This window comes from Uloborus diversus, unplaced genomic scaffold, assembly GCF_026930045.1.
Source record: "Uloborus diversus isolate 005 unplaced genomic scaffold, Udiv.v.3.1 scaffold_55, whole genome shotgun sequence".
NCBI classification, from domain to species: Eukaryota; Metazoa; Arthropoda; class Arachnida; order Araneae; family Uloboridae; genus Uloborus; species Uloborus diversus.
Window position 1 is genome coordinate 217,520 of NW_026558736.1, and position 24,888 is coordinate 242,407.

At 35.9% G+C, this 24,888-nt stretch overlaps 1 protein-coding gene across 1 annotated transcript in view; it reads left to right on the top strand.

The window, feature by feature from the left end:
* The window catches only part of LOC129233585 (very low-density lipoprotein receptor-like), an 87,289-nt gene that overhangs the window by 5,083 nt on the left and 57,318 nt on the right, over positions 1-24,888 (top strand). Inside the window, exon 2 of the mRNA XM_054867595.1 lies at positions 2,776-2,886. Coding sequence (XP_054723570.1) covers positions 2,776-2,886 — 111 coding nt within the window. The remainder of the gene's footprint in view (positions 1-2,775; positions 2,887-24,888) is intronic.

Consider the following 24,888-nt stretch of genomic DNA (forward strand, 5'->3'; position numbering starts at 1 on the left):
ATGTTTCCGCCCCCCCCCCCTTACAAGGAATGTCTTTTTCAGTGCATAACATGTGAGCTAGAGAAGGTAAAGACATTCAACAAAAAAATCCAACTTTTGTCGGATGCCTTTAAATCCACGAGCTCCCATTTTGTGCATAGAAAAAGGAATTCCTTGTAACTTCCAAAACACGTATCTGCAGTGTTCCTACACTGTGCTTTTAACATTGTTTTATTTCCTTTAATTTTTTAAGCAAAGGTATTTTTATATTTTTTATAACTAATTTTTGTTTGTATCAAATATCCATTTTTAATATAAAAATTCCATATTTTCTATACTTGCCTTTTTTTGCATAATTTTTAATAAACAAGTTTAATAAACTTTGGGGACATTAAAAGAAAGATTTATACCATTGAAGCATTACAAACTTCATTATTCTCAAAATTTAAATTTGACTTATAAATTTTAATTGTAAATTATTGCAGAATATAATGCTTGCTTTTTTTTAATATAAATTTTGGTATCTGTCTTGGACAATATTCAATTTTTTGCAACTACTCGGTATTGGCCGAGTATCTGATCAGAATTTGGCCGAGTACCGAGTACTTGGCAAATTGGCGAAGTATGCGAGCCGGTAATTACCAAGTACTGATGCGTCTCTAATTTCAAGTAATAATTTTAAGTTTGAAATAATTCAAACTAAATGAACTACTTTAAAAGAGAGAGATAACCAACTAGAACAAAGAACCCAGTTGCTATCAGTAAACGCAATAAGTCGCTGGTAGAGCATGTGTGATTAGCGCGCTTAACACATGTTTGAAAGGTAAAGGTCACATTCGCCTAGGTAATTCAACTAACTATATATTAACCCTTAACTGGGGAGGTGCGGTCTCACAGACCGCTCAAAAGTTCATCCCACCACCCCTATTTTATTTTCAGTCCGATTGAATGGTTTTTCTCCAATAGCTTTCTGTTTTGTGACCTTGAACATATTCCTTGCTTATCAGGGTGTTTTGGCAAGTGCATCTGGTTCAAATTTCATTTTCTTTAGATGCGGTCTGTGAGACCGCTCCTCCCCTTCAGTGTTACAACTTTCGGCAGTAGTAGACATGGCTCTTAATGTTGGAATCGTGGATATAGGAGGTTCATTTATCTTTATGCGGAAAAATTGCAAAAAATTCTAGATGAGGTTGAGAATTGTTTGAAATGTTTGCAGAAGTTATGAAGTTCTGAGAACAATAAAGGCTGAATTATTTCTGGAAATTGGACGTGAAATGCTAATAGTTAAAGGACTGTCAAAATTTTCCTGTAATGTGATGTAATCAATTTTTTGGTATTAAAATGTCCTATATATATTAAACAACTAAAATAAAATCATTAATTGATAATAATTTATTTTTTATTACGAATAATAAATTATTTACTGCAGCATATGATTTCTCTCAAAATCTTTAGGCATTTGTTAAATTTCCTCGGAAAAGGTATATTTCTGTTCAAAATTCAAAAATATTTTCCCCTGTGATAAAAAAAAAGTGCAAGGAATATTTAAGAGAACATACAGGAATATATCTTAATTACACGATTTAAAAAAAAATTGAAAGTAGAGCGGTCTCTGAGATCTCACGTCCCCTGTTACGTCCTACTTTTTCACCTCCCCTGTTACGGGTTAAGTATTTATTTATCAAGGGTTTCATTTCAAGCACACAAAGTTCCAAATGAGAGGTAATTATAATTTATCATTCCATTTTCACCAGTTTGGGGAAAAATCAGGCTAATTACTTAAAATTCAAAGTCAAATGGGCAGCTAAAGATATTACTTGATTTAGCTGAAATTTTGTATGATAAATAGGCTTGGTAAGAGGCAACTTTTTCGTATATAGGCTTTACATATTTCTCAATTTCGTTTTTATCACTCCACCCTAGTGTACATTCAAGGCAAATGTTTTTGCAAGACAACAAAAACCATGCTCATTAATGTGTAAAAACTATTGAGAAGAGATAAAATGGAGTGAGTGAAGACTCAATCACAGGGGCGTGCAGGGGGGGGGGAGGACATCTGTTGGCCCGAGCCTGAAGAGGGCCCAATATTTTTACAAGTAGGCATGAAATATAGGAGTAAACAATACAGAGAGGTGTCCGGAAAAGTCATTTGTTACGGGCCCCAAAATTTCTGTGCATGCCTCTGCTCATTCATAAAACCAAGACCCTGAGTCACGTGATAAATTTTAAAGCAAAGCATTGGAAGAAATCGGGTTTCTCTCGCTTGTTTCATTCAAAACGTGCAAACCATTCGTCGTTGTTGAGTTACGTGACTTGGGGTATTTGGTTCAGCTTCTGCTAAGCCAATAATTGGACTTGTTCCCTCCATTTTAATTCCTTTTCTAAGGTAAAAGCATTTTTCAAAGAAAGGGGGGTGAGGGCAAATGACTCCACCCCCTCAATGAAGGACCTGCTTCAATGGCTAAAGAAAGCAGATTTTAGTAGAACAGTCTTCAGTTTTTAAAAAAGCAGGGGTGCCCACTAGGGAGGGTTCATGGCGCATGCTGCGCCGTTAAAATTTGTAAGGGAGGAGTAACTTGATTGGGATTTTAATCTCATTTTTTTTGGGGGGGGGAGGATTAATTCTAGGGTAGACTGCAACATTTGAGGGGACGCTATTGCTCTTGGGGGGGGGGGGCACACCTGAAAAATCTTGTAAAATGTCTTGTATGATGACAATATGTTTTCAGATTTCCACTTTACTGTGCTCTTTTAATGAAAACTATTATTGACTTTTCTTTTTTCTTTTGATTTTAGCTCAATGCTCATCTCATCATTTTAGTTGTCGGAATAATAAATGCATACCTATCACTTGGCAATGTGATGATGAAAATGACTGTGGTGATGGTTCTGATGAACTAAGTTGTGGTAAGTGGCATAGTATTCTTATGCTCATAACTTCTTTGAATGACACGTTATACCAAAATATATTCAATATAGAAATATTGGGCCCGGGGAGGTAGCTAAGGGTTAGAGGGGTCGGGGTGTCTCCCAGTTTTATGGAAAAAAAGCACAAACTGCAAAAATATCAGGAAATAAATCTATATGCAATATACCAACAGCCTGACTATGACATCCAGACACTGCCAGTTTTGTTGGTGTTGACATCCAAGGTCAACCTCTTATAGTTTGCTATATGAATTATTTAATATTTTTCCTCTTTTAAAGTAACAATGAAGAAATAAACTATAGGTTTTGAAAGCTAAGGTCCAACACAAAGAAAACATATCTCATTAGTTGAGAAATAAAATAGTTTAAACTGTTGAGAAAAAAATATTATCTATGTCCATTTGACTGAAAATGGTCATTTTGTCTCTCACTTGACAATTCCTATGTTTCAGAAAAAAAGAAATAATTTTAAATAGTGATGACAATTTTTTTTTGCTAAGAAGTCACACATACATTTGTAATTTCTTAAACAACAAAACTTTGTCCATTGTCCTTTTAAATTATTAATAATGAATTTCATGAAGTGTTTTGTGTGGGACAAAATGACATTTTTCCGTGGAATGGCCCTCCAGCGCCTATGCATTATTAAAATTTCTGCCATGATTCTTAATGGCTCCAACTTGGTTGCAAAAATACATAAATTTGACATTCCATGGAGACAACAGGTTGCATCCTGTTTGATTTAATATGTTTGGTTGAAATCAAGGGCGAATTCAGGGGAGGGTCAAAGTTTTTTACTTTGTTCTGTAGGTATTTCTTCTCATTGCATCATAGTTCAAAGAATTGACTGTGTTTGTTTTCTGGACGAATGCTATTTTGAGTTTTTTGTTCATTTTCTAGAGAAAAATCATCTCCACTGAGCTTTTAGCAATTTTTCTGAGCACTCTTCCACCTTATAAACCACATGTCGTGTGTGTGTGTGTGCTTCTTCCAACTATTTTATAACTTTAATCTCGTACATTCAAAACCTACGGTAACCTCAACCTGTCAACCTGAAGAAATATGACTTTTGATGAAAATTTAAAGGAATATGATCTATAGCGCAGGCTGCGGCATTGAAAAATGGGGGGAGGGGGAGATAATTCGAAAAGGTATGTAGCATATGAAAAAGTGCGCCATCACTCTTGGTTAGATTGGCTTTCCTGCTTAACTGATGCTTTTTCACGTAGGCAGTATACCGCTGGCCATCAAAACTTGACCCCCTTTCAAAAATTTCTGGATCCACCCCTGGTTGAAATGTTGCCATAACACCAGATGTTGGTAAATGCAATAATGCATAACTATCGATTATTCATATAAATGAATGAGGTTCGTGTAGTCCTTAACATACTTCACTAAATACTCCTGCTGGGCTCGACTTTAACAGTGGTCCTCTGGCCGGAGACAACAAAAACATCCATTGGACCAGCAGAATATAAGTATACCTTGGGACTTTGAAGTTTTATTCCAATTTTTTCTTTTAAAAAAAATTTATAGAATGATCATTTTTTGAAACTGTTGAGAGAAAGTTTGCGTTTATTTACTATGCTTATAGGTTTTCTTTACAAGAATATATATAGATTAAGAAATTACCACAAACATATTGTTTTTTACCTTATTGCTTTCCTCCGAAAACAGTAACAGAGATTAAAATTTTCTTTGCTTAGTTCCTTGAACAACATTGGTGAACAAAACTATACCTGTTGCTTCCTGCTCTTTTTCAGTCACTCAGACATCTGTAATATTAATTTCTGTGATTGTGTCTGTGTGTAACCCTATTTGTGTATCTGTGTGTAACCCTATCTACTCCAGACTGGCTAAGTCTACCAGGTCAGAACTGGTTTTGATGGATGCAGGCCATTCTGCCCTATCTCACCCCTTTAAACCTCAAAGAGATAAGATGGATAAGGAGGAGATAAGGGGCCGGACCTTCAGGGGTAAAAGACATTGAAATCATCAATTGTCACCTGCTGCAGGCGGCATTGGCATTGCGAGGGTTGGCGAGCATGGGCAGAGCCCCCTAGCATCTATTGAAAATTGCTAATTGACTCCATTTGTCTTGTTAATTTTATTTTACATATTTTTGCTCTTTTTCTTTTCATTCCTTAAAACCAGGACTCAAGAATGTCCCACTAAAAGTACAAAACAGTTAGCTTCCGCATTGTTTCAGAAAATTTCACAGTCTTCAGGAATTTTTTCTTGTTTCCACTATCACCCATGTACTCTATCTAAATTTATCATGTTCATGAAACATTTAATTTTTATTAGATTTTTGTAATATTTATTTATTGTGTTGGCTCTTGCAAATACTGATCTAGAGCAAGTTATAATACAATTTAACAAGGAAATTGTGGTTTATAAGACTAAATTTTTGAGTGTGATCCCCCTCCCCCTAAAAAGAAACCCTGTGTCCGCCCTCGTGTGTGATAGTCAAATTAGAATACGCAAAGAGTCTTTGGTCAGCCGATATTAAGTCCATAACTCTTCAGCCATGAACTTGACTCCTATCATGGCCAGTGTCTTCAACATACCATTTAACTAACCTAAAGCAACTACTCAAATATATATATATATATATAAATGAAACTGGAAATAAAAACTGCTTCCCTTAATTCAAAACACAAACTATTTATAAAGACAAAAATTTCACAAGAAATATTGTTTTTTTCTGTCTATGATTAACTGTCTTTGTAACAAATGACATTTGTGTGAAGGATGAAATTAATTCTTTGTATCAGTGGTACACGCAAGGGGGAGGGGAGTTTTAAGGCCTCCTTCCCTTTTGAATGCGAGTTTATGTAAAAAATTCATACATTATCTTAAGTCAGTTATCAATTTTCATGTTTTTTTTTAGTTTTATTACATTAGTAAAAAAATTATTGCTAATGTTAGTCTTGAGGGGACATTTTCTGCAGGCGACAGCACCGTCAGGTAGCAGCAAATAGACCTGACACTTCATTTATTTCCAATTTGATATATGGGGTTTTAAGACTTCATTTTCGAACATTTTACTTAATGTGGACCCTACATCTGTCCTCCTACTAACATCACCAAAGATAATCTAAGTTAGTGGTTTTTGAAATGCAGTAAAATCCCTCTGATTCGGACACTAACGGGACAATTTTTTTCCCGCAATAGAGAGGTGTCCGCAGGACAGGGGTTTAATAATGTTATTTGCATTGGAACTGAGGAATTAAAAATTGTCCGCCTTTGAGGGGTGTCTGTTAGGTGGGGTTTTATTGTATTTGGAAGTGCCTAATCTCACCTCCACCGAACATCACCACAGAACGTCTAAAATTGCGTCTTTAAACTAAAATTTCGAAAAATAATCTGGTGTTTCCCTAAACTCCATACCTTTTCTTTTGTTACGAAGATGATCAACACAATCGCGTTTTTTAGGATTTCAATTTTGAAAAATTTCCAGAGGAAGGCCATCAAACTTTTCCTGTTCCTAACATCATCAAAGATTGATAAAAGTATGTTTTTGAAGCTACAGTTTCAAAAAATTGCCAGCAGTTATTCCTTAAGACATCAATTTCGAAACATTCCGGCGAAAGTTCCCGCGAACCTCTCTTGTTCTTCTCACCAAAAATGGTCTAAAAATTCGTTTTTAAAGCTACAATATTTTTCAAAATTGCCAGAGTTGCTCCCTCGAACCTATTCCATTCCTTCTCCAAATATAAGCATAGATGTCCTAAAATTACGTCTTTTAGATCAGGGCTTCAACGGTGTGCCGCGGCACACTGGTGCGCCGCGATAATGAACCCGGTGTGCCGCTGTATTTTCGTAATTATTGAAAAAGAAAGAGCCTTGACGTATTTTATTTTTAAGTGACAACCGAATAGCGTTTGTATCGTTAAGTAACTTCTCAACTGACCCTTTCGATTATGTGCAATAAGACATACCCGACAAGGGGAGAGGCGGAATTTACTGCCCCACCTCTTTTAATCTTCTTGTGCAAGTCACAACTGTGATAGGAACAGGAGACCCTCGGGTTTGAAGTGATCCTATTACTTTCTGTTTTTGAAAACGGATTTAAATTTACACGAAATCAACTAATAATATAGAATTTTTCTAAATCTTTCGCAAACGGGAGTATCGTTCCCTCCTCCAGGAATTTTAGCCCCAGCTTTAGCTTTCGTTTTCCTCTTTTCGAGTTCCGATATTAATTTCCTTTTATCGTAGTTTCTCAGAGCTCGGTTCTAAGACTTAGTAAAATAGAAATTAAAACCATGCACTGTTTCCTCCATCGTGAAGCTCTCATGGTAAGACTTACCAGATGAGCTGAAGTCAACTTTAGCCTAAGTGGTGAATTTCATAAAATTGATGCCGCGTAATTCTCGAATTTTCTCTATACTTAGTAAGGAAATGGGGGCAGTTCAACTTTTTCATGTAGAGATTCGCTGCATTTCAAGTGGTGAGTTACTATCAAAAATTTTTGAATTGAGGAAAGATTTACGACAGTTTTTGATTTTAAAAAACGAAATGCAGTACGCCAGTTTGTTGCAAGACAAATATTGGCTGACAAAACTAGCGCACATGGCTGACATTTTTGAAAACCTTAACAAATTGAATCGGAAATCGTAGTACAAGGAGAGAATTGGGGTTACATGTATGGACAAGCCCAAACAGGTTCAAATCAAAAATTCAGCTGTGGAGAGAAGAAGTAGTTCGTGGCTCATTGGACATGTTCAAACGGACCGTCAACATGGTATGTGAAGAAAATGGCATGGAAGAAAAGCTGCTGAATGGGGTGTCAGAACATTTAGTCATACTTCAGGACACGTTTAAGCACTATTTCAAGAATCGTAACATGGAACAGTATGACTGGACTCGCGATCCATTCTCTTCATCTGCGGATGCATCACTTGAAGACCTTTCTCTGAAGGCACGAGAAGAATTTATGGACCTCAAGAGCGACCGTACTCTTAACTTAAGTTGAGCGAAGTGCCTCTGGACGAGTTTTGGTTCCTGGTAAAAAATGAGTATTCCACTATCTCTTGCCTTGCTATTGATGTGTTGCTACCATTTTCAACCACATATATTTGCAAACTCAGCCTCTCAGCCCTCGCACTTATAGAAAAAAAACAGTAAGAGATCATCTCTAAAGAGCCTGGATCAAGAATTTCGTTAGCTCTTTCCAGCATAGAGCCGAACATCAAACGTCAAAAATTAGTGTCAAACGGAAATTAGGTGCTTAGTTTTAATTTCTTGCTTTCTTCTGTCTTAAAACATTATTTGATAAATCGTTTAACTGCAGTGTACAGGGCCCGATCTAGCCAAAGTTGTGCCCAGGTCCTGGTAAAATTTGGTGCCCCTCTCATAAGAAATGTCGTATATTTTCAAAGTAAAAATTTTAAAAAGGATGTAAAAAAGATAAATTTACCCCATTTTGGTGCCCCAAAAATTATGGTGCCCAGGTCCACGGACCTGCAGGACCGTGCTTTGATCAGGCCCTGAGTGTGCACTTTAATGACATGTTTGACAGAAATGCTTTGAAACATATGAAGCATAATTTTCTGTAAATAGCTATAGTTTTGTTGTTCATTATCAACCTCAATACATTCGAAATATTTCTGCTTTCTAAATAATTTAAATACACTGCGTTTGTTTTAATTGTTTTATTCATATGAAAAAAGTCCACCTCCTCTCCTTCCCCGTCTTTTTCTCAGTGAATGATAAAAACATTTCTATATTACCATTGCGAAATTAAGTTCAGTGTGCCCCGTTAATCTAGAAATTTCTTAAGTGTGCCGCAAAGTAAAAAAGGTTGAGGAGCACTGTTTTAGATCTAAATTTCGAAAAAATTTCGGGAGTGGGACCCGAAGCTCTTCTTCAGCTAACGTCGCCATAAAGCGTTCAAAATTACGTTCATTTACAACTCTCCTTTGGAAAATTTTCGAACTTGAAGTTCAAAAGATACAATTGTAGGACACCTTTGATGCCATTAGTATAAAGGATAGGCTTTAATACTCTCACGGAAATTTTTTAGTTAAAGAGAAAAAATGACGATAGTCTATGACGTTAGGGAACAATGAAAATGAAGGAGCATTAATTAAGTTTTCTCTTAAGTTTTCGAAGCTTTTACTGTTAAATCTTGACTAACATAATTTTAGAATAAGTTTCTCAAAAAATAGACTGAACAGTTCAGGATCTTTGAAAGAAAGGGCTCGCGTAGGAGAATACCCTAACCGCCTAACGTCACTAAAAGAGAAGCCATTGTTTGGTACCAGTAAAAGAAAGAAGGGAAGAGGTTTGGTTACCTCCAAAAATCTTTTTTGAAATTGAAATCAATTTCAAGGTACCTTTGGAAAGAAAAGGAAGGTTCGCTCCCAAGAAGTTTTTCGAAATTGAAGATTGAAATGTGCAATTTTAGGCTACCATTGGAAGCGTTAGGTAAGTAGAGGGAGCGATAGCGATCCCTTTCTGAAATATTTTGTAAGTGAAATCTTAAAGGCTCAAGTTCAGGCTATCTTTAGGGTGATAGTCTCATATATATATATTTTTTTTGGAATTGAAGTTTTAAAAACGAATTTTTAAGTTTTTTGCTCCAGGGAAGGCAGAAGGTACTTCGGAAAATTTTCGAAACTGAAGGACTAATGTTAGGTGACGCATTGGAAGCGAGAGAGTTTAAGAGGTCTTTCCAGAAAATTTTCGCGCAGCAACAACGAACGTTCAATGTGTAAATATTAGGAGGGCATGAGAGAAGATGAAAAACCTCTTGGAATGTGAAATGCTTAGCAAAAAACTTTTATCGAATAAGTATTATTTTTGGAAAAACAAAAATATCGGATACACATGTAGAAAAAAGCTTTGAATAAAGGTTTTCCTTTTGAGGGAGCTAAAAAGTTATCAAAGGGGAGTTTACCCCTATAACTCCACCTTTTAAACTCTGCCAATAAAAGTGTTACTGGAACCTATTTAAAAATATGTTTTAAAAATCTTCTCGAAAGTAAGAAGCACCTTCCTTCGTCATGTGAACGGTTGTAAAAGAACAAAACGTGATATGCCGCAGGACTTCCATCAGATGTCTTGCTTGACGTCACTGAACTTCGAATGTTCGGATCGAAGAAAGGTACATCACCTGAGACCTTTCTGCTTTTTTTTTTTTGAATGGATGCCAAACATCTTAGTAGAGCAAGGTGTTTCCAAGAATGTAAGCTCCAAAACACTAGAACTTTTTTCGTATTATTTTTGCCCTTGCACTTTATTTCCGGATGTCTTCTTCCGATACTGAAACGCAAACGAAGGCTGTTGTGTTGGCTAAGAAGTCTTTTTACTGTCAGTGCTTATGTACAGTTTTGTGTTTTTGGACTCGCTTCTTGTGCACATGCGTTTAACTTCGTTGAATTTATTTATTGTTGTACAAGATTTGTATGAATTAACACTATGCAGTCGAAAATGGGAAATCACAGTACAGTGTCAATATTAAATCGATGCCTTGAAAATAATCTAATCTAGTACAGGAATGGATCGATATGAAATCAACTTTTTGAAAATAAGCTAGTTCCGGAATTGGGCGCCTAAAAACTTAAGGCCGCATGCTTTTTTCATATTAAGTAGGCTTAATCGGTCACAGTGTTCTATTTTTATTTCATTTGTGATACGTTATGTTTTGTGGTTTTAATTTTGCTTTCGGTCATTAGTGCGATTATGCGATGGTTGTGACTTGAACAAATAAAAGAAATTAAGTAAGAGTGTAAAACTGATTATAACTTATTCAATTTTGAAGTCACATATGAATGTGGTAAACTTATGAAGTCTTACATCTTTAGTTCTTTAGCAGGAAGTAGAATTTTTTATTTTATGAATCTTAACAATATTTTCTCTTAACGTGCGGGTGAATTTTTTTTTTTTTTTTTTGAATACTTTAGAAACGTGCTTGGAATCAAATTGCTAAAAACGTTAAAAATGCTAATGTTCGACTTTTGTACTATTCTACTTGAAATAGCACTTATAAATACCAAAAGATCAAATACCAATGCAAATACCAGGGCTTAATTTTCATGGGAGCTCACGGGAGCTAAACTCGCGTAATTTTTCAATTTTGTGTCACTTTTCACACTTTGGAGAGAATTCAGACTACATGCATATGAAAATAGGTTCTGAAAACAACAGGTTTCTTGCAGTTTTGTTACTAATGAAGTCCTGCTTATAGTATAAAAATAAGTTAGTCACATGTGACTAAAAGATTTTGACTTTTTTTTTTCAGGGAAGAGGGGGGGGGGGAGAGATTCTTTATATAATTTACTGCTATTGTGTGGAAAAGTGGATAGATAAACAAGCTTAATGTCAGAATGTATCAGAGATTCTAATTTAGTATGAAGACTTTGGTAGGGAAGCTCATGGGACATGTTGTGCATTTTACACTATAACGTGGCTAAACCTTGCGTTCTTTGAAATTTATTTGAAGTTTTTGAGACATAACATTGTTTCAAAGGGAAAAAAAGGGGGGGGGGCGTGCATTGCATCAAAAACGGGTGTAACGATCACAAAAACGATTTTAAGTATTATTGATTCCCTAAGTTAAGTCAGAAGGGCAGACCTAATTCCGAATTTTTAGGTTGTTTGAGAGGGTCTTTTTCTTATTGAGAAGGTCTATCGTTCTCGACTCGAGAGCAACTGTCAGCGACTAATAACGGATCGCTTGAGATCCTGCCCTGGACCGCCAAAAATGTTTTTTGAAAGTATAGATAAATTACACGAACAAATTAGTTGAAAATATTTTTGTGTTCGCTACAGTATCTTTAGGCGCCACTTTTCACGTTTTTAGTGTTTTAGAAAATTTTAAAGGTTAGTTGAGAAAATGAGGGTTTTTATATTCTGAACCTCGATAAATTTTTTCTGCAGTATCCTGACTGAGACCGGATCGTCGTTCGTCGGTGGATGAGCATCACTATTACTTAGTATTTTCAAGGTTTTCTTATCAAAATGAAGTTAATAGATCTGTATAATGATTGTAATAGTTCATGCCTATTAGGTATCAAAACCCCCTCTATTTCTGTGTCATTTCACGAACGAAGGAATGATTGGTGAAAGAGAAAAAATACTATTTGGCAAGTTATTGTAGATATTGTATTACGCAAAGATGTCAAGTTCCATCTATATTGATCAGTATGTTTCTAAACCTGTTCATTTCTCTCGAAAGCGCGATATTTCATGTATCACGTGATATCACCCCACCGCTCCTTTGCGTCTGAAGTAACGATCGGAGTGACGTCACATCGCCTGACGCTCTTACCCTCCCCACTCCCTACCATCACTTTTATTCTCACCGACCATTACCACTCCCCCCCCCTCCCACCATACTAATATTACATCGCTTTCTAAAACTCTACTTTCCACGCTTGAATTCATATTAGGAAACCATTATTCCGTTGATTGCGCTCCTGCTTTTCTTTTGCTTTTTACACTGCTAAAAATTTTGCGAATTTCCAGGAAGAAAAAAGAAACGTGTTTTATTTTCAACTAGATTTTTCAAGATTTTTTTTATGTACCGACGGTACTTTAAAGCATCATTATAATATAATTAAAACTCACTTAGATGAGATCTAACTGATCAAGATCGTTGAACTTGAGATGATAAATGCTATTCAAGAAACTTACGTCTTATTACACGGCTGCTTGGATTCCAGGCCAGGGCTTTTTTGAAATAGAATTTTGTAGCTACAATCACACATGATTTTTAATCATGATTTGAATCATTTTAAAAAATCATGGTTTCCAGCAAAATTTAAAATTTTAAACATATCCATCTCTACATTGTATAAAATGAATTTTCCAAAATGAACGCGTAAAACTCGAGAACTATCCAGACGATTTCACTGAAATGTTCACAGTTTGATTCTTTCGTTCCGGAAAAGGTTTGCAGACCGGTTCGAGTTTCGATTCGCAACTCCAAAAAACTATAGGGGCACTGCAGCCACCGTCTAATCGCGGATGAAAAAGGTGAAACAAACAAATGCACACCGTAGCGTAGAAAATGCTAATAAGCCTATAATTTTTGTTTGTATGCATGACTTTTTATTCTTTTACTAGTAGTACCTGCACGGCTTTGCCCGTAATAGAAAAAATTAAAAGGCCTTTTGGTTCGCCTGTATATTTACAAATAATGTATGGTGAATTTTCTCGCCAATTGGCTTGTGCCCATGTTACGGTTCCACGTTATGATAATTTCGTAATTTACTCGTTCATCATATGATATTTTTGTTCTTAAAATTGGAATAGAAAAAGAACCACATCGAAATTTCGAAAAATCCCTTCGAGGTGCAACACCCCCATGCTACAAACTAACTTTGTGCCAAATTTCATAAAAATCGGCCGAATGGTCTAGGCGCTATGCGCGTCACAGACATCCTCCGGACAGACTTTCAGCTTTATTATTAGTAAAGATAAAGAAAATCAATTTTTGAAGTCTTGTGGATATTCTGGCCCACGTAGAAAGAAATGAGCAGTTCAAGAAGCATACTAAGTGTCGGAAATAAATGCAAATTTAGTAGTTCGTAATTGTAAGCTGCCATTTCCACGACGTTGAAATCGATATTTATCAATTCTTGATGGAACTACATTTTCATTGTGGCCATATGAACACGATAAATATTTCATGTGATAAAATCTTTGTTTACCAGTGTTATCAAAAGAGTAAGATGATACTTCTTTGTTTTGTTTGGCTAGCGCAAATTGTTTTACATTTGTAGCAGAGTTATTTCTCAAATTTCCCAATCGGTTAATTTTATTTTTTCTGTTTCGTACGTTTCTAATTTCTGAATTATGATTTAATTCTGTCCTGCTATGCAAATCATCAATAAAATTCTCACTGATATATGGTGGTAGTTTTCTTTTTAATTGATCTACCATTATTTCTTTTAACTTACCGATTTCTGTAATATTTCTACCATTTTAATCCACACATGATATAAAATAAAAATGGTTTATAACTGACTTACGAAATCTCGCAAAGGGTTCTTAGCTAGCACAATACTAAAACTGTCCCTCTAAACATTTTTGGCGAAACTCTTCAGCTGATAGTGTAAGCAATAAAGTAAAGTTGACGCACTATTTTGGCGATGAAAATTCTCAGCGTTAAACATTTTTCATTTCGTTCTACGGTAATATATTCAAGAAAATATTTTGCATAGTGTCCATTCCAACTAAATGCTGCAGTAAAATAAGGTTAGTTAAATTACTTATTTTTGAACTAGGATGAAGATACCAGGCAATTGCCCTTTGATACCAGGCAAGGATGAAAGCCCTATTTCTTCTGCTAATGTTAGCAAATCCTGCTTTCTAGTTTAAGGTTTAAAAAAAAAAAAAAAATTGAATTCTGAAATTTTGAATTCAAATTATGTTTTTCGCAATCACGAACTGAGACAGGACCCTACTCATTGCAGTTATTGTTTCTAGAAGCGGCTCCTGTCCCCCCCCCCCCCAAGCCTGCCTCTCCTCCTAGACGGTTACGTGTGCATAGTTGTGTGTGTAAGTGCGTAGACCTGTGTGTATGTGTAGACCTGTGTGTATGTACGTAGGCGTGTGTGTGAGCGTGCGTGCGTGTGTGTAGGACATGGACGCCTCCGACCAGGAGAAGCGGATAGCTTAGGACCGGAGCAGCCGCGCTGTGCCGCCTGCAGAGGACGGTGGGCGGTGGTGCTGCAGAGGCTTTTGGTTCAAGCTGAAAAGGGCACGGAACATCAAAAACGGTCAAATGAGAACAATAAGCAATCGTGATTGCTCAAAAAAAATACGAATTCAGTTACAAAATCACACAAAACAATAAAAATAAATTTACCTGGTATAACGTTATCCTTTTTCAAAAAAAAAAAAAAAATAAATAAATAAATAAAAAATAAATAAAAAATAAAAAATAAATAAAATAAAATGCATCGAACAGACAAGCATATTTGTTGATAATGCAAAGTTTGTTAATCCAGAGTTTTCTTGTGAAAATCAACTCACTTTTTAGAGAAAACTAACATTATTTTGAGATGCTCGAGAATACCATTTCGGGACGAAACAGTTTCTGTTGCTGAACGCAATCTAAGATACATCGAATGCGTTAATAACTACTCGTAACAAACTGCCTATGTTTACCAACAGACGTAGAATGCAATGTTTTACCTTTTTCTTTAATGTTGTAAATCACCGCAAGGTAGCGTATTCGAGCGTTGGAGTTGCGAATTATATAGCGTCAAAAGGAGCAGATGTTTCTGTGTTCTATGCAATTTGTTTTTTTAAGGCGTCGCTGGATTAATGGGACTACTTTTTTCATTAAAATCATTAATAAAAAGTCAAAGCAGTTTTATTTTTGACATCATTGGAAAGAGAACTTTTTACTCCGGATCTAACTTAACCTATTGTCGAAAATTCAACATTCTTTCTCAATTCGAAAAAAAAGTTACTGTAGTTCAAAAACCTCTTCTCCATTGTATAACTGTTTTATTTTATGTTGCCATATTGTTTACGCTTACGTCCTACATAGATCTCACCCCTCTTTTTGAAAATCTTTGGCCGCCCTTCAGGCTTGGACCCCGGGGCAGCAGGTGTCCCTTCTCCCCCTCCGCCTTGCACGCCCCTGGGTACAGCTAATATATACATATATGTTACAGATCAGGAAATAATTCCGAATAATCGTCGATCGCCTGTGCATTTAAGGTCTGTTACCTGCTACCTTCCCCCACCCCCCCACCCACTTACAACTAAGAGGAACGCTTAAGTGTGAGTGAAAGGGAAAGCATAAATGAGAGTTCTGTATCTACAAAAAAATTTTAACTGCTAGAATCTAAAATTGGTGATTTTCTTCAGCGCGTGGCGAAATTGTTTTGATGATATGCCAGCTGAAATCTTTATTTTTAACTTTTGTGCACTGTCCTAGAAGTAGGTTTGTGTTCTTTCCCCGGCAAATAGTGCTTACATATACTTTTGTTTTTATCACAAATTTCTCCTACGAATACGTTATCACTGGAGTCCCCAAAGTGGGTGCTGCAGCACCCCTGGGGTGCCATAGGGTATAGGTAGAGGCGTGGGTGCTGCGAACTGTGCACGGTATTAGTATCCATGACATAGCAGGGGTGCCCCCCCCCCAAGTTCAATGGTGCAATTCCCCCCCTCCTAACACAAAAAGAATCTCCACCCTTTTCCTCTTTTTTATTTTTTAAGTCTCTTTTTTTATTTTATTTTTTAAAGATATTATTTATTTTAATAATTTTTATTATTTTATTAAAAAAGTTCTGTGTACGCCAATAACACGCACACACAAACTAAATAAATAAAATAACAAAATAAAATAAAATAAATAATTTAAATTAAAATAAATCAATAAAGAAATTTAAAAAATCTCTCCCCCCCCCAACTCCAAATTTTGATTGCGCAACTTGCGCAATAATTCCCCCCTGTGACGTAGACCATGAAAGACTAAAATTGGAGAACGTCGACTTTCACCGGTGATTCACTGGAAATCGTTCGATTTTTCGCCGGGGCCTTTGGCATGAGAATGTTGATATTCACCGACTGATGTCGACATTTACCATATTTGTGACTTTTATGGTAACATAATATTCAATACAGACATACTAGAAGGACAGACTTGTCATTTATGGGGATCAGGAGAGGGTGGGGTGAATCGCGGGCACCTCCCCCCGGGCTCTAACAAATCACTGTATTAACATGTAAGTCGTCGTAGGTTTTGCTGTTGTTTGGTATAATTTATATTGCGTGTATACTCTTTTCCTCCTTCCCCCCCGCAAAAGCTGGTGCCTTGAGAAAACTCTTAATTCTTTAAGGGATGCCGCGGTTTTGTTTGTGGGAAATAAAATTTCGATTTTCAGTTCCTTTTGATGTCTGTCTGGGTTTCTTTAGTAAATTACAACACTTGCCGTTACTGGGGGATTCCGGGGGGAAAAAAAATCTATTTCAACAGTTTTAGAGAAAATAAATTTGTCCTGGTTAATGTAATATACCAATGTTAATTTAGGAGTGTAGATGATTCTGCAAAAAATATTGTTGATTGCATTTTCATAAGAATAACATGCTCTGGCTCTAGACTCTGATCTCGTGCCAGTTGGGAGCTAGTCAATTGTAATTTATAATATAAGTTATTTGGAAAGAAGAGATCATGTTTGGCATGACACACTGTCTCCTTTCGATGAATCCAGTCATCTTTTGGCGAACAAAGGTGGACTAATAACTTGCCATTTGGTTCGGCGGAACATACGCCTCTCAGTCATACACGCGGTTAAGAGTGAAAGTGGCGTAAATTTCGAATAATTGAAGTTTTTTGTAAAAAAAAGGAAAATTAAAGACAGCATAAATTTTGACTTGATGAAAGATTTGTGTATTTAAACAATTTTTATTTTTAGTTAACATTATGCATCAACTTTTATCAAAAGTTGGTAATAACTTGTTTTGGGGTTTCTTGAAATGATTTACTGCACTGTCATTCTACACTTCCGATGCGTATTGAAGGAAAGCCAAAGACTTGCTAGGACTAATGAATTAAAGATGTTTTCCCTACACGGAGATCTTACTTTACCTAGTAAGACTAGTAAGATCAATATTCTCTGTTCCCCCAACACATTGGTCTTTGACATTTTCACTACCTGAGGACCAGTTGGTATCCTTTCCATTGGGTTCCCCCCCCCCCCAAGTGCAAGGACGCACCCCCTCTCAATATCGCAGCGCTCCCCCTCCCCCGTTTAGGTAGGCTTCCCAATCTTAGTTGAACTACATACGACCGAAATAATATGCTCACAACAATTAATATTAGGTAAAATAAGATGAATTCGATTTTTTAAAAAATGCTCTTAGTGTTGGACCAATCCGTGGTATGGAAACAGACGTATTGTGATTCTCAGTTTAGCTCTGTGTTGTGCTTTTCTACTGGCTGATATTTTAGTTACTATAGTTTTCCGCAACTGGTACGCTTAGTAGCGCCACTAAAGAAAAGCCCATATTCATGCTTAATTTGGAAAATTTTTGGCTTTTGCCCATATCACTCTGTCTGCCCCGTCCATATACTTTTAGTTCAGTCATATTATACTAAACAAGGGCTAAAATCGCAAAACAAGATGTAGTTCTGATTTTTTAATATGTTGTTTGGATCAGTTAGGATAGTGTAAATCTAAGTTTGCAGTTTTCAAAAATCTGTGCTCGCTGCGCAATTCTCGAAAAACTGCGAAAATTTCGGACTTTTTAAAGTTTTTCTTTATAACTCCTAAACTATCCAACTTTTGATACTAAATGTGAATACAAGTTTTAAAGCACATTAAATTTTGAACAATTTTAGCTCAGGTGGGGTTCAGTACGACCAATAGTTTAGGAGATATCGTTCTCATCCAAAAAAAATGGCCATTTTTGGCGAAAAATGAAAAAATGAATTTCCACTTTAATCTAAAAAAACCTGGATATACACTTCAAGCGCAATATTGTCGAATGTTTATACTTATTGAAAAATCATTCAAGCAGAAAGTATGGAAAATAGGGATGCACGTAGAAACATTAACCAAAATGCTTCCACTTTTTCACTTAGCAAGTGTCCATTTCTACGGAAAAAATTCTCGCCTTTATTTGCAAGAGATGTGAAAAACGGGATGAATTCAAAGGATTTTTATGTGAACTGGGAGAAACTTCACAGCCTGAAAGAACTAATCCATAATTGTAACTTATTTATTAAACAATTCAGTTGTGTGCTTTTCAATGAATTTAATGAGTTAGGTTCATGTTAAATTATTTTGAAGAACTGGAGTGACTCAGGGACGTTTTTACTGTCTTCGCGGATACATCAGAACGACTGCGCGCTAGAGGATTATGATTATATTTGACTTCTCAACATCAGAGTGCTTCTGAGGAAACGCTTTTCCAAATTGTGTAATAAATGACACCTCAATTATAAGTTACTCCCTAGGTTTGGACTTGAGGGCATAGAAGATAAAAACAACTAGAGAAACTGAACCGCCATCAAATAAAGTACATCTCAACAGATCGTAATCGATGATGAACAGGATGTGGATCTGCGTTTTTTTTTTTTTTTTTTGCTGTTTTTGTCTCAAACATTCAAAATATTTCCTTCCAGAAAAGTGTCAAAGTCCAGTTAATTTGTATTCAGTTCTATCCTTTTTTTTTTTTTTTTTTTCAAAAATGAAATAACTCTTAGATACGTACTTTTTCTTCACGCTGTTATTGGATGTGTTACAACATCTTCCCATGTTTGGCTAGGAAAAGCAAAACTGTGCGGTGTTATTCAAACGAACTGGTACAACGTTGACCAGGCCACCATAGCTTTCCTTCCTGAAGTGAGTCCCGAAGCTGTAGAGATGGATCTGGTTGCTCTGTATGGAAATGAGGCATCCCCGATATTATGCGACAGTATTCAGTTCCACCTGTTCCTCAAAGCAGCATTTAATGCAACTGTGAACCGTCTTTGTTAGTCTTCAACCAAAAGAGTAGCTTCGTTCCATTCGAATCGCAGGTACCGACAAGTAAACAAATGGTTGGCAGAGGAGAAAGACGCCTCAGAGTGTAGTTGGTCGAAGACCAGCATCAATTTTGGTATTGGTTTGTCACCAATCAATACATTAAACGATCCAGCCTCATCCGTCCTTTTCAGATTTTCCTTATTTTAGTGCAAGAAGGGATACACGGGAGTATGCTATTGTTGTAGAACTGATATTAGTTGCTCAGCTTTGTGCAATCTGCCATTTGAAAAGACTGCACACAACATCTTTGCCATTCTAATCGACAAAAAAGAAAAATGACAAAATGAAGAAAAAATCCACAAATCCTTCTTTTTTCCTGTTCCGGAGTACGATCGTACCCATCAAAGACACCATACAATCAAGACATTAAGTGTAGTTAATTTTTAAGATACGTTTTAATGATAAAACTAACATGTAAATAATTTCACCCTTTTGAAATCATTGTTTTTTTAATATTTTGTCCATATCTCTCATTCTAATGGGAAGTGTTTTGTAGTGAAAATCTTTTAGTCAAAAATATTATCTATTCAAAATCAAACTCGGAAGATAACTTTCCAATCGAGAAACGAAATACGGTCGAAAATTCATCAATGTAAAAGGCAGATAAGTAGGTGAAGGAATGTTTGCGTTACTTGCATAGGACTATCAACTATTGGCCTGTTTAATTTTTTCATAACCGCCCAGTTTTGCCAGCACACATAACTTACATAAACACACATTAGAGTCTTATTATATCATTCTTTGCCCCCTTTTTTTAGAATAGGATCTTCTATATTGTATTGAAAAGAGTTTTGTCTCATTTCTTCAAAAATCGAATTTTCATATTATTTGTTTTGCGATTGTAAACGAACTATTGAATCTACAGACTTTGTTTTTGGCTTAAATGAAAGCCAATCAAACGTACTATAACAGTTTATCCAGATTTTTTAAAGTGGAAATTCATGCCCATATTTGGCGTGGAATGTGACCAAAGCATATTTTTTTCATTTTTCGCCAAAAATGGCCAGTTTTTGAAATGCGATATCTCCTAATCTATTGGTCGTACAGAACCCTACTTGAGCTTAAATTGTTCAAAATTTAATGTGTTTTAATACTTGTATTCACATTAAGATCAAAAGTTGGATACTTTAGAAGTTAAGAGAAAACTAAAAAAAGTCCGAAAATTTCGCAGTTTTTCGCGAATTACGACGCAGTGAGCACAGGTTTTTGAAAACTGCAAACTTAGATTTAGGGTACCCTAACTGACCCAAACAACATATTAAAAAAACATAACTATTGTGTTTTGCGATTTCAATGTCTAATATGACTGGACTACTTTATGTTTAGTAGTTATAAATATCGCTGTGGTATATTATAAAATTTAGTGAACTTGCGCTCTTCAAATGTCTCTAAAGTATTCATTTAAATAAAAAAGTCAATTGCAATTTATTTGCTTTGAATTAACCCAAGCAAAAGGACTGAAAAATCTAAAATTTTTGTCTAAAAATGAAGTTTACTCTTCACAGAGATGGTTCTTCCCAGCGAAGAGGAAAAAAAAAAAAAAAAAAAAAAAAAAAAAAAAAAAAAAAAAACTTTCGTCCCGAAGGGTGCACGTTCATGCCTATTAAATGATTTGAGCACAATGTTAATGTATAACGTTATTATTATTAACTAAATTGGGGTTGGAATGCATGTAATGAGATTAATGATTTCACATCAATGAAAAGATAGTTCCATTATTTTTCATGTTGGCTTTCCGAAATTCTAATTATTGCCTTGGTAGAAAAGATTTTAGGGTATAGGTGTGTGAGAAGGAAATGATACAAACGAGTAATAATTATGCGGTTTTTTCTTCATATTATTATACTTTTTCCTGTGGCCAACGTTAGGAAACTAGAGGTGAAAAAAACTCATTGATGCATCAGCTGATGAGTTGCAGAAGGAACGCCTTTTGAGATAATGATACTTGATGATTTTTATTGAAATGAAGTCTTTGTTTTGATGTTCAGCGCCATCTGTGTTCGAGTCTGTTATCACGTGAAGTCCGGATTATATGCACAAAAAATCTTGAAAGCATAATTGCAAATTCTTTAACTTACGAAGAGAAAAGTTGGCAGATTTATTTTAAAAGCTTGCCTTTTTTATGCCCGCACTAACGTCGCGGCGTATAGCCGCTATATACAGTAAAACCTGTCTACAACGACACTGTTGGGACCTAAAAAAATATCGTAATAGACAGGTTATCGTTATAGACAGTTTCATTATTCATGCTGACATTTTGCTGTGGTCAAAAAAAAAAAAATGTTATAGACAGGTTATCGTTATAGACAGTATCGTCATACACAGGTTTCACTGTAGATAGGCCGACGCATCAGCTTAAGTTTAGCCATTATGGATTGGATTTTTCATTGTTGCACTGTTAGGGTTATCACAGCAAAGTTTCGGATTTCGCCAAATTTGCCAAAAATAATATTTTATTTAATAAATAATTCATGTGCCGCTAATAATTGTTCACAGTGATCAATCACCTAACGCGATAACTCGCAAGAAAAGACAACCACTCAAATACGCGCTCCGATCCAAAATGGCTAATATCTTTAGCTGATCCATCGGCTCGTGTATATATATATATATATATATATATAGGGGCCTTAGCACGGCGCGTAAGGAAAATGTGCAGTTGCACACGCAGCTTTGCATTTCCGTATAATGGGATCGTTTTCAAAATTTTAAAAATATTTTTTCTGAAAGAGCATGTTTAAAAACATAGGATCTGACCATTTTTTAAAAAAATACTTTAATCGATGCGCTTTTATTGTTTACGCTTCTGCCGGTGACATCACAAATGATGAAATGAAATTCACTGTTGCCATTCACAGAGCAAAATATTTAATTCGCATCTTTACTCTCGTGTATTGGCAACGATATTGTTGATAGCAAGCGTTGAGCGCAATTTTTAATTCGCTCCTTGGCTTCTTGGTTATCATAACGTGCAAACGCGATAGAAAGATGCGCCAAAGTACATCATTTGTGACGTCATAAAGACCACGCATTGTTTGAAAAATAGGACGTTTTAAAAAATTAATCAAAAAATAACTGCTGGGAAAATGAAAATGTTCTGGATCCATGTTTTTTTTTTTTTTTTGCTTATTCTATCAATTTCAGTGACTAAAAGTAGTACTTTTGACTGAAGGAAACAACCCCATTCAGGCTCAACAATAGTGAGCATATTAGAAATAGAAGTAAAAATGAACATTTTCGTGAAACAGTTACATTAAAAACTATTTCCCGAATTCGTCGACACCCCTCCCCCAAATCTTTTCGATCGGGGCGGGAGGGATTATTCCAATTCATATTCTCATATTTCCTTGCTCAAGAGTCCCTAGGTGAAGTGGAAGGGGTCATGGCGCAGACTGCGCCATTGAAATTTTTAGGGGGGTTGCTTGATTTTAAGGGGGAATTGTTGGGGGTTTGGGGGTATTTTTTACTTGGGTGAGGGCTCATGCTCTTGGGAGGGTAAGGGCTCTTGTTCGTACGCGGAGTGGGCAACCCTGACTTACTCTCAATACAATTGGTAATGCAGAGCGTTTATATTTTTTGCATTTTTAACCATTTTTATTTTAGAAATACAAATCATTAACATTTACGTAAATGGGAAATACGTCAGCGAAATACATGACGGTCAGCACAAATGATGCACCCGATTTTAAAGAATGTTAAGAGGAAACAAATAAAGGACCCTGTGAGTAAATAGTAATCGATTCCAGAAGCCCTTTCGACCGTAATTCTAAAAATTAGAAAACAAATACAATTTAACTCAAAAATTTCGAACGTAAATGCCGTGCTTAAAACTTGGACACCATGGAAGATTTTTTTGAGCAATCACATTGCTTATTGTTCTCATTTGACTGCTTTGAATTCCTATGATTTTATTCCCCCCCCCCCGCCTCCCTTTGCACCACCACCATCGACCGGCCTCACGATGCTGCTCCTCTAGCGAAAACCATCTCCAGGTTGCGTCCATATCCTACACGCACACATACACATACACAAACACAAATACAAAAGTGACGACCAGCAACAGGCTCTGGGCCCAGCTAGACTGGTCCTAGTCAATTTACAAACCCCAGTGAAGATCAATGGCCCTCTTAAAACTATCTACTCCCTTGCTCATTACCACCACCTCTTCCGGTAAGCTGTTCCAAGGTTCCACTACCCTGCTAAAATAATAATTTTTCCTAATATCCATGTTAGCCTGAGATTTAAATAGCTTAAAACAATGACCCCTTGTCCTGTTTTCAGTGCTAAACTTCAGCCCCGTAACATCTTTCATTTTAATAAATTTAAACAACTGAATCATGTCCCCTCGGTCTCTTCTTTGCTCAAGACTGTACAACACACATACTCACGCACACACTCATGCCTGCACACAGACACACACACACGCGCACTCGTGATTGCGAAAAACATAACTTGAATACAAGATGTCAAAATTCAAATTAATATACAGTCGACTCCCGCTACAACGCGATCCGACTTACGCGAAATGGCTACAACGCGATTTTTTCACCAGTAAAGAATTTTAGGCCTAACGCGAATTCCTCACCCGCAACGCGAAATTTTTCGGAGGGGAATCGTGGTGTGTAAGTATTCTTTGTAATTGGCTACAATATTTTTTTCGTGAAAAAAGACCTTCATCCCTTTCGCATCACTGAACAGTGAAACAACTGTTTAAAAATATATTAGTTTAACGGTTTGATTACGCAGCATAAATCATTATCATCTTCACTTTTTTAAGTTACAAATATCATTAGTACTGGATCTACTGTACAGTACAACTATAGTGCATTTTTCTTACTGTATGTACGCACCGTATATTGGTTAATTGTCTTTCTTTCCCATTGATCATTGATTTTGTGCGTTGTAGCAGTATTTAACGTTGAATAAAACGTTTTTTTTATAAATACAGTAAAACCTGTAAAGTTGACCACCTGTCTATGTTGACCGCTTTTGTCAGGAACGGAATTAGTCCTATCTTATATAATGAAGGAAAACCTCTGTAACTTGACCACCTCTCTATCTTGACCACCTGTCTATCTTGACCACTAATGAACACCAAGTTTGGATTGGAGTATTGTAAAAAACCCTTTGTAAGTTGACCACTTGATTTATTTTTAAAAATTTTATTTAGCAAATTATTTTATTATTATTTTTTTTTTACGCTTTCCAAGAATATTTCTGATGCCAGACCAGCATTTTACCAACTAAATGAAACAGCAGCATAACTAAACCTCCTTTTGAGTTTAACCACATGGAAAACTACTAAGAACCCTTTTATTCTCCAAACTTGTTTTTCTTCTGTTGTTAAGCGAAAAATTTGTAATTTTTGATTAGCTATAAATTTTAGGAACTATTAATATAAAATGAGTAACTTTTCATAAACAATAAGGCTTTATTTTTTTGATCAATTTACTGAAATTTTAAATTTCCACGACAC